This window comes from Anarrhichthys ocellatus, unplaced genomic scaffold (genome assembly GCF_004355925.1).
Source record: "Anarrhichthys ocellatus isolate YVR2014 unplaced genomic scaffold, GSC_Weel_1.0 scaffold122, whole genome shotgun sequence".
Classification (NCBI taxonomy): Eukaryota; Metazoa; Chordata; class Actinopteri; order Perciformes; family Anarhichadidae; genus Anarrhichthys; species Anarrhichthys ocellatus.
Genome location: NW_022280152.1, coordinates 414,462 through 425,724, shown reverse-complemented (window position 1 = coordinate 425,724; position 11,263 = coordinate 414,462). Strand labels below are relative to the sequence as shown.

The 11,263-nt window shown below is 43.5% G+C and overlaps 1 protein-coding gene across 2 annotated transcripts in view; it reads right to left on the bottom strand.

The window, feature by feature from the left end:
• Positions 1-11,200, bottom strand: part of glra1 (glycine receptor, alpha 1) — a 105,608-nt gene extending 94,408 nt beyond the window's left edge. For both annotated transcript variants that reach the window (XM_031877004.1, XM_031877005.1), the window contains exon 1: positions 11,116-11,200. In XM_031877004.1, coding sequence (XP_031732864.1) covers positions 11,116-11,186 — 71 coding nt within the window. In that variant the 5' untranslated portion in view covers positions 11,187-11,200. The remainder of the gene's footprint in view (positions 1-11,115) is intronic.
• Between the last annotated feature and the right edge of the window lie 63 nt (positions 11,201-11,263).

Here is an 11,263-nt window from a genome sequence, read left to right as displayed (position 1 = left end):
CACACACACACACACACACACACACACACACACACACACACACACACACCATTTAGTAGACTGGAATGGGGCCACTGTGGATGCACACAACCACCGCCACAATGAAAAGCAGTCCGAGGCCTTTCCATCTGCTTTCGTTGATAATCTTCCCCCTGAGCGACTTGTTCTCCCGTTTTCTGTGATCAAAGTTCGGATTTGCTTTAATTATTTTAGATCAATGCTGGCTGCGGTTACTTCGGAGACCCGTGGCCAATGCTGAGGAAGAAGAAAAAACAGCTGAGTCGTCCTGTGCCAGGGTCTAATATGCACACAGCCAGGAGAGGGGAAAAGCAAGAGCAGGGTGCGGGCTAATGCAAGGCTCCAATCATTAGCCCTAAGTGTTCCCCATTATGTTCCTAAAGCCTCTGAAGACCTGGATCCTTAATTGATCTCATCCTGGCATTTAGCAACACTCAGGAAAGCAAAGGGCTGCTCGCTTCCCTGGCACTAACAGATAGGCCGCCTGGCTCGCCCAGCAAACACTCGCTCATCACTACAAATGAAGGCCTGATCCTCGGATGGCTGAGCTGCGTCACACACTCCACTGCTCCAACATCACCAGAAACCACAGCGGAAAAAGGTCACACTTTCACATTCACAGAGCCAAAAGTCAAGCTCCCTCGCTCTGACTTCGATATAGGAGTTTTGGTCCATTCAGGAGTGATTTTGCTGAATATTTGTCGAGCAGATCATCGGGTAAACACTCACTTGGGCTTCATGTTCGTGTCGGCCTGTGTTTTCTGCTCCTACTGGCTCTGTTGTGCTAACAGTTCCAAACATAGACCGTGTATAAGAAGTGGACGTAGTCATGATGACGTCACCCATAGACTGCCGTTATGGAGCCTCGAGTTCAGCAATTTCACCGTTGCAATCTTGGCTTTTTTTGCAACCGATGAACGAAAGTGACCATATTTAAAATGCCCTGCTTTATGGTCTGTTTGACTCTAAATGGACCATAATGTAGTAAATGAACATCATGCTGTATTGAAGAAGACTTGAAACTAGAGATTGAGACCATAAACTCATGTTTACAATGTTTACTGAGGTAATAAATCAAGAGAGAAGTAGAGTCATTTTCTCATAGACTTCTATACAACCAGAGGAGTCGCCCCCTGGTGGACACTAGAGAGAATACAAGTTTTAACACATGAAGCATTCTGCAGAACCGGAGGTTGCCGCCTGGTTCCAACATGCCTAAAATCTGCCTTCTTACCCATAATGCACTGGGGAAATATCACAAGGATCAGAGTGCAAAATTGATTGGTGCCCTTTTTCACTTAAATTCATCATAAAAATCAACAATGAAACTGAATTGAAATGCACCAACAAGTGAACCTCCGAGGCCACTATTGACCCATGTTACTTCCGCTGCTGTGCACATTGAGGGTATAATAGTACCTGGCTGTGTGGTAGTACACATTCAATTAGGAATATACAACTCATGAGTACAAAATTTAAGATTTTGACACATTGCTCCTCAAGACACAGAAACAATAAAGCCAACATGATCTGATGGGAAGGTGCATAAATACATCTCTTATGTTATGTCACACATTTAAATCTGTGTCATTAAACGCTGCTCTCATTACCAACTCTTCACATACGGACGCACGTTTGCGGGTTTAAACGTGGTTAACGTTGAAACAAAACTACTTGGTTGTGTTTAAATTGCAGACATTTGTTAAGTAAATCATCACGTTATATACACACTTTAGGAAGTTAATGAAAATAAGTCAGCGATTGACTTCTGGTTTCTCGGGGGACACGAACAGCTGTCTCCTGGGTGAAAGTCCTGTGTCTGTTTGTTGGACATGCTGTTTTAAGGATGCATGTAGTCATGGACCTGGGAGGCATTCTGGATACTCTGGAGTCCACCAACTTTCATTAGTTTCATGTGATATTAAAGCTTCTGAAATGAAGCTTTGAAGGCAAGTTGGAATTGAAATTTGAAGTCTATTTTTAAAATACCAAATGTGCACAGTTTCAGTCCCTCAGGGCTGCAGCTCGCTCCCAGATGAACATTAGCCGTTCCCTCCTCTCTGCCACCCCGACCCAAGCCAGGAAACACAATATGAAAACCTACACAGAGCGTACAGCTCCGGTTAGTGTCACGGTAAAAACAAAGATGGCTGCCGTAAACTAACCACACCACGATTATAAGAGAGCAGTGCTATTTTGACTGTCTCTCAGGGTTTTAGCAGTTTGGTTACATTTTGCATATTGTCCCAGCTGTTAGTTAGTAGTTGGCTTTTTTTCAAAACAACAGAAGACTGAATTTAGATTGTATGAAACCTGAGGATGATGTGTGATACTGAACAAACGACATCATTGAGCCAGTTGTCTGTTAAAAAACACAAACTCAAATCGGAAAACTCTTCCCACTCTCTCTCTGTCTCTGTCTGTCTCTGTCTGTCTCTCTCTCTCTGTTTCTCTAAACTGTATTTACACATCTGTCTTCTGTTGCTGTCCAACTCCACTTTAATTACAGAAATGTACCGTAGCGCCAAACATTTCCAGGAATTCGTCTTCTGTCCAACTGAGTCACAGCGCTGAGTGGGCATTGATAATATACTCTGTTATTTATGGTGCAAATCTGTCTCTCTCTGCTAATCAATAATGTATTATCATACATCAAGTTTTGAAAATGAACCTGCCCAGAAGTTAATTATTGTAGAGATGGTAGCAAACTCCACCGGAGCAGTCGATGGTTTTTCATTAGAGGACTTTTGAGATTTATCTCAGAAAAAAAAGAATTTATATATGTGTGTGTGTGTGTGTGTGTGTGTGTGTGTGTGTGTGTGTGTGTGTTGTGATTTGTTATGATGGGAGATGTGGGTGATAAATATGGTCCGGGCACCTGCAGAACAAATTAAACAGCCTGAGGGCTGGTTCATAAATATCACAGTGGCTTTAATTTGGCCAAACCAGGAGCGTATGCTAACCGACACCGGGTGATTTCTGAGAGGGGCAGCTGGCAGGGGAGCGTGTTGAGCCCTCCACCTTTCTGTAGAGTCCTTGAGTAACACTATAAATCCCAGCCAGCTCCACCGGCTCTGCAGCTCAACCCGATCTCTGAACTCTGACCCACGACTTTCATTTCCTGCCGTGTTTCTCCCTCTGGGGGATCAGTGAAGTTTGAAATATTAGCGAGACTCCTTTTATCATCTTGTTATCCTCGATCTGTGACGCTCGATGCATTCTAAAAGGTATTATCTGAAGACACGGGTTATTGTTTTGTTTGACCAAACATTTATTATTTTGTACGTTTCACTAGAAATCCATGTAACCACAAGAAATAGCAGCAAGGAATTCAGCTACATGCTATCACACAAGTGACTCAACATGCTGCATGTCTTGGGCTGCATTGCATTCTGGTCTTTTACGGCCTGCTGACTTTACTTAAATAGTTTTGGCCACATTCGAGAAAAGAAAGAGCCACGTTTCAGATGAAAAGATCATTTGTGGTCATTGATTAGGTCTGGAGAGTTTCAATTAAACCAGATCATTAAGATATAAACATATTGAGATGTGTATTGTTCAAAAAGATGTTGTTTTACAGTATGTATTGTGTTGCCTGAAGCGTTTTGCCATGTGTCCTATATTCAAAGTCACTACTGGGACACAGACTTGAATATGTTCCTCCCAGAAAGACAGGATTGGTTCTGTTTAAGCAACAAAAGTACTCGGATAAGTTTGAAAAAACTGGTTTGGTTTGTGTTGAAAGATATGAATGCAACAATGTAACATAACAATGGAACGTAACAATGTAACATAACAATGGAACGTAACAATGTAACATAACAATGGAACGTAACAATGGAACGGAATAACGGAACTATATACCGTAAAAAACAACAACAACCGCCCTTAAGCCCCAACCACACCGAGACGCATCACAACAAGCGCGGCAGAAACGCCTCTTGTTTTTATAAAAATGATCGTAATCCTAAAGACCAATATCAAACGTTTGTCTTACTGTTAAAACACGCACAGCGCAAGAGAGAAGCACGCGCCACTCCTGTGTTTGTTTGACCCACTAGTGGACTCGCATGATAAATTATACCATGCGACTTTCAATGACTGTCACTCTTGCTCTGCAATCATTGTACTACGAACACAAACAAGACGCGTCATAAAATAAACAGCTAAATATGTATTTCTTGATGTTTTTTTACCACTAGTCTGAAAGAAGACATAAGACATGATGTGGAAGCTAAATAGACCAAAATGTCAAAACTGACCAGTGCATGAAGAAATGTTGCTTGTTGTGATTCGCCTTTAATCAAATATAAACATGAAGATTTTATTGTGTGTTTGAGATGTTCAATGTTTCTCACCTTTTAAATATAACAATCAAGTTCTTCAGTTATGTGACTCGACTTACAATAACTCTGATATGATAATAAACAGTGCTTAATCTCACTCTGTGGAAGTTTTCCCTTATTTGTTCACTTCAACGTTGCCCGTGCGACTCTTCTTTCCGTTACGCTCTGACTTGCAGGTGGAACTTACAGTCTGGTTGTAGGAAGCCGGAGGCAAAGCCTGCGACGGTAAACACGGATGACAGCCGACACTGAGTCACAACACTTATCCAGCTAATGAACGCCACCGCTGGAAATGTTACACCGCAGCGAAATATCACTCAAGGTAACATGACGTTCCAGTAAGTCATTCTGTCACGGCCCTGCTTTGGTCGGACCGTCTACGTGGAGGCTAACCTTTCATTTAATGAACAAACCGGCGGGACCTTCAGTCTTCTGTAAGTCACTCTGTCACTAATTTCTGTCCCGGTTTAAATTCTGCCAGTTCAGGATAAAGACTTTTATTTAATATCAACAGCGTCTGACATGCAGGGCTTCTACTTGAAATCATTCTGCAGAGACGGCGAATGACCTTCTCTAAATCGCCAAATTTCAACATCAATTTATTTCATGAGCTGGTCGAGTCGGATTTAATTTACCCTGCGATGTCATGAAGGTGTGTGTGTGTGTGTGTGTGTGTGTGTGTGTGTAGAGAACCCCACATGCAGCTGCGTTTTCAAGGCCAGCTCAAGGTTACCTTCCAGCAGCAGGCAGAAAATATTCCCCCCGCTAATAGAAACTACAGATTGCATCGCCCCGATACATTGTGCATACGTTTTCCCCTCCAACAGCTACTTGACGGTGCTGCGCATACAAATGTGCCCCCATATGTTTGGATTACGTGTTTATATGGACTGCTCACTGAGTTTTATTGAATATAGAAATCCATAGAAGAAAAGGTCACACATTATTGTCCGGGTGGAGACGAATAGTTTCCATACTGAGGGTCTGTTGCATGCTTGTGTGCATCGTAACGATCCGTGCGAGCACCCAGAAATGAGAGGCCATCAATCTGCGTTATCACGGCGAGGCGGATGTGGAACGAGCAAAGGCGCCTGATCCAAGCAGGAAAAGGAGCGTTTGGTCGTTTCTCCTGGAGGCGCCGAGCTCCCGGAGCCCTGGAGAAGGTTTTTTTTTATTTGTTGCGGTTGCACTGCGACAAACGGAGCCTCGACGTAAATCACCTCCAGCTCCTGATTTAAAAAAATGAAAATAAAGCACCTCTCCCCTCCTGCAGAACCGTGAGACATTCAGTCCATAATTGTATCGGAATCAGGTGAACACAAATTTCCCTCGAGAGGATTTATTTTTCCTGACACGGCGCTAAACCTACAGAAAGTTGAAGGCGCATACGTGAACCCAGACATCTAGAAACATCCAGACAACCAGAACACACTTCAACATCGTGTTACAGAGGAGAGCCTTCCCCAAAGCTTCCTGCGTAACTTATAAAGAAGTTCTGCTGCTCCATCGACAGCATCCTGCCTGATGGAAAAGCAATACGGCGGAGATGCCGATGTCTGCTCACAGGCCTGTCAATCATTCTGACTGACCGGTTGGTATTCCCTGACGGTCACGGTTTGCATGTTGGCATCCTCAAAACACAACGCCGGCCCGGTTTGATTAATCGTTCCTGGCCGAGCGGTCGATACAAGTGGACGACGTGGATGACGTGACGGTCACCTCGGTGACACTCGGGCCCGTCAGCAGCAGAAGCTGAACGTTTCATCACTGATGTTTGGTCAGCTTGTTAGCCGTGTCGCTGCTCGCCTCTTTAGCTTCTGATCACTGTCTGGTGTCCAAAATGACTTCCTAGTTCACTCATCCGCTGTTCCTTAAAGATGTAGTTTAGTGTGCTGTAATGTAAACGTCCATCAAAGGCAAAGCATGCTCTGTGGGATTGTTAGCTAGATGTAATGCACATGCAATGGACCAGGGCTCCACTATTTTGTCCAAGTAAGGATCCCTTTGCTTAAATACAAATACAATGCATTTCCTGTTACTTCACGTTAAAACCGTCCTGTGATCCGACTTTAAGCTTTTTCATTTGAAAGAAGAGCAGCAAGAATTGATCACTTTGAATACGCAGCAATGTAACACAGAATATTCAGTGCAAATACATTCAAAGGGCTGATTTTACTTCCTGTTTTTTCCGTGTTAAAGCTTTTTTTCCGGGGGGAGTTTATTTCTTATCCGATGTAAGGGTCCGAAGGACAGAAGACGTCGTATGCTGTACAGAATATAAAGCCCTCTGAAGCTAATTTGTGATATTGGGCTATACAAATGGGCTATGAATTTGACACCAAATGGCTCATATTACACTTGGAAGACTGCATTTTTTGGGGCCCCCCTACATGCATATTCAGATTTTTGGTAAACTAAATAAAATTACTTTCAACTGCCATGATTATCAGCAGCGCCGCTAGAGAATTGTGATTGAAGGAGATCATAGCACATAATATATGATAATATGCTTCATAATTGAAACCCAACGCTACTAAATGTTTGTCGTTACAACGTAAGCACAATTCATTCAGTGAATTTAATCACTTTAAGACAACGGACGCAAAGAAATCCAAATCATCGTCAGCAGAGAAAGTATCTGTGAGCAAAAGAAACTGTAACACTGGCTACAAACCTAAAACAGGACTTTCACCCCGGAGACAGCTGGTCGCGTCCCGCGTGAAAAAATACTTTGGTTGCCTAAACTTAACAAAGTGGTTTTGTTGCTTTTTTGCTTCGTTTTGTTTCAATTTCGTCATTTCAAGACGAACAAAATAGTTTATAATTGAAAAAATATTATCCTCAAAACGTAATGGAGAGCTTAGTTGTATGGGAACGTCATTTTGTAGGAGACAGGGTGAATCTGCTCTTTACATAGAAGTTAGTCATATGTCAAATAGCCTACATCCATAAATACTTGAATGTAACCCTCATTAAATGATGTTTAACATATACTTCAACATGTTTTCATTAATGTAGACGGTTGATGTTCTTTCCCCCAGTGACTAGTCTGGTGTGCTTCTCAGATCGTCCAACCGACCAATTAAGTTAAGAGGTCAAGGGTCACTTTTGCTTGTTCTGCCGGTGTTCTTCAATCTAGTGACAGTGAATTAAAATATTCTTCAATTTGTTCAAAAAGTCACACCTCTCGCATGAAAATAACTCCAGTAAATAGAAGTGGAGATGTGCAGGCGACGAGTGAAATCTTCTCACCTTCTGGACACTTTCTTTGACAGAATTCTCAGATTTAAACCTGAATACGAGATTAAAGGTTTTGTCGGGATGAACATTATCCTGCAGGTCCAATCTCTAAATGTAAATTCTCTCCTCTCCTGCCTCTTTGATGAATAATGGGAGCGGGGACAGAGAGGGGGTATATGCATTAAATGTGTATTCATCAGGTCCTGCCCCGGCCATTGACAGGCTAATCAATGTTTAGTAATAAGGCTGAATGTGGAATGAGGTGTGGGGGGGGATCCGGCTCAGGACGGAAGGGAAAGAGATATCAATTAAAGGAGGGAACTGCGTAGTCCGGGCCCGAGGAGCTGAGACGCAAATATCCCGTCTGGTTCATTAACTAAACAGTGTGTGCTGAATGCAAAACAACTCCTACATACCCCCCCCCCCCACACACACACACCTCCAACACACAAGCCGCCCCGTCCCATCTGAAAACGGCGGCCGTATTCAATGGAGATGAGGGAGTCGCTGCAGCAGGTAGGAAAAGGCCATTGATGGTTCACATAATCAAATACCTCCGAGGCCGCGCAGGGAAACGACATCCGCACGCTTGATGTAATAAAGCGAAAACGTGCGAGTTCCCGCGGGTCGGAAATGCAAAACAGGAGCCGAACACATTACCGAATAATACTGAGATATTTGCATACAATGTGCATTCGGTGTAAATTGGGAGAAACAGTGGGTGAAAGTAAATAGGCTCATTCCCACCCAGTTTATATCAACATGAAAAAACAAGCAGAAAGTTAAGAGTTCATTTTTCAAACATCTGGAGGATTTGTGGCAGTGAAGCTTCACCCACAAGGTGAAGCCTACATTTGAAAATAATGACATATTTGTTTCCTGTCAGAGGTGAACAGAAAATTATAAAAAGTATTTCTGTTCATAGGCATGTTCATATTGTACTTTTTACTCCACCACATATATCTGACGGAGGTTACTTTGTAGATCTTTTTTTTGTTACGTATAATCCTGGTGATCTTATTGGACTCCCAGCACCTGTTTACTGTCATCAGGGTTCCTCCGACAGGTAATTCACAAAAAGAGTGTCATCCAGTCAACTATGAACTTTTTAAACAAAGTATACATTAAAACAAACTAGCAGCCATGAAAACATGATTCGGTCCCTGTTGTCATTCTTAGGAAGTTTGCCGACTTGCAACGAACATATTTTAACCAGGCGGCAACATGTCTTAAAGCTGCATTCTCTCTAGTGTCCACCAGGGGGCGACTCCTCTGGTTGTATAGAAGTCTATGAGAAAATGACTCTACTTCTCTCTTGATTTATTACCTCAGTAAACATTGTAAACATGAGTTTATGGTCTCAATCTCTAGTTTCAAGTCTTCTTCAATACAGCATGATGTTCATTTCGCCCAACTCGAGGCTTCATAACATCAGTCCACAAACCAATGGGTGATGTCACCATGAATACGCCCACTTCTTCTATACAGTCTGTGGTCATAACAGATGCAGCCGGGCCTGAGATATCGTGACTTTTAGTCTCCGTCTGTCAAGCACCAGAAACTCTGGAACCTACCATTCCCATCATGCACCACAATCTTTCATCCTGCCTGCTTTGTAAACACTTTCAAACTCTACAACCAGCAGTTGTAACACCAGCGAGAGCATTAAAGGACTATTGATCAAATTATGAAATAGATATTATAATAGAGAACTCTGAAAGGGCCATTCTTGCACTTTGAATACTTAAGTACATCTTGCCACTTTTATTTAAATAAAGGATGCGAGTACTCCGTCCATCCCTTCCTATCAATCATCATGCAGAAAGAGAAGTTTGTCTCAAAATGCTTTTCGTCTTCATGAAATGAATAATTGACGCGTTTGCCTGCAGTGAGCTCAACAAACCCCAAACATGCTGCTTGTTATTCCTGATCCCAGGAGAGGGGCGGTGACATCCGGTGCTTTTTCACTCTTTATTAAATGCAGTTCACCTTGTTGATGATGCATCAGGCTTCCCACGGTGGCCCGGAGCCAAATACCTCCAGAACCCAACTTCCTCTCTGCTGAGCTATCCACCACACAGTCCTCCAATGATGCAGTCTGAACAACCCTACAACCATCACTTGTCATCCACGTCATTGATAATTCTGATGAGCTTAGTGTCTTTATTTGTTTAAAAATGTCCACTTGACTTAAAGAATGTTCCCATCAGCCCCTTTTCTTGGTTGAGCTTGAACACTATCGAGCATCGCAATCAACAATCCTGAGACTATTTTCCATCAACACAAACTGCTTCATCACAAGTCCATTCAGAAGCACCAACTGAAAGCGACAATAGCCACGTTCCCCTCAAAGGGCGGCAACATCACCTTTCAGGGCCACGCCCCCCCCCCCCCCCCCCCCTTCAACGTCCAATGTGCCCCGCCTACTGCTGCATGACTAAAAAGAGAATTTGGTTGCTATGGGGCCTCTGCATGGAGCATGCAAGTGATGAATAGGCAACTCTGGAGGCATGCAGGGATGAGTAAATGTTGCTTTCAACAGGAAGGGGAACTGGACCTCAAATCAACATGGGTACACCGGGTGGGGGGGGGGGGGGCGTAAATATGTCTGGCTTTAGCTGCTGGCAAAAGTGCTCCAATCGTGAGGGTATCAGGCAACAAAACACATTTGAATTGTGAAAGTAAAAGAAATGCATGTTTGGCTTTTGGTTCTCAGGGTTTAGCTTGATGTACAACCAGTGCAGAGCAGCAGCTGAATGAATTGCGGTTAATCGATTAATGGATCGCCTGTAATGAAAGAAGAAATTACAACCCAGACCCTCCACACAACTGATTGTCTTCTGGGACCGTTGAGACAAACGGGATGAGGGTTTATTTCAAGGAAGAAGGGCTGTAAATCAGAAGCTGGATAGAACATGATGCACATTTTCACTGTTTCTGGGTGAAAAAGTCTCCTTCAACACATCCAGCCTCCTCACAATGACTGACACGACCTCCACATGCTTAAACACCAGTGCGCGTGTGTGTGTGTGTGTGTGTGTGTGTGTGTGTGTGAGAGAGACATTTGTTATTGGGACTCATGAATAAGAGCATCATCTAAATGCCACAACATGTGGCATCCTGAGAGTCGTCCTGTCTCCTCACATGCCTGTTGACACTCTGGAGGAGCACATCATGAACGCTAGTGGTCGCTGTTTGCCCCCCCCCAATGCAATCCTGCCCGGATTCAATGCGACTTGATTCAATCCCGTGCGGACCGACGTTCACAGGAGCAACAACGCATGCAACCTCAAAGACAACTTTCATAAGATTTCAGCTGAACCCCCCCCCCCCACCCTCTTTTTTTACCCCCTCTTCAAGCCTTCTAAAGGGAGCTCTGATCTCCATGCACGTCGCAAACGGCAGCAAAGCAATAAAAATGCAAATTTCAATGTTATCAAAATCCACAACATATTACACACACAAACATTATTATTGTGAGAAGTGAAGTCCATTTCATGCCTCTGCTTACCTGAAGAACACTATCGTTTCCCACAAATAGATCCCCAGCGCGTTTAGTCGGCACATTTTTGCCAGTCTCATTTTGTTTGGAGGGGTGGGGGGTGGGGGGGGAGTGAGGTGAGGCGGGGGTGGGGGGGTGCAGGTGTTGCTGAAAGGGA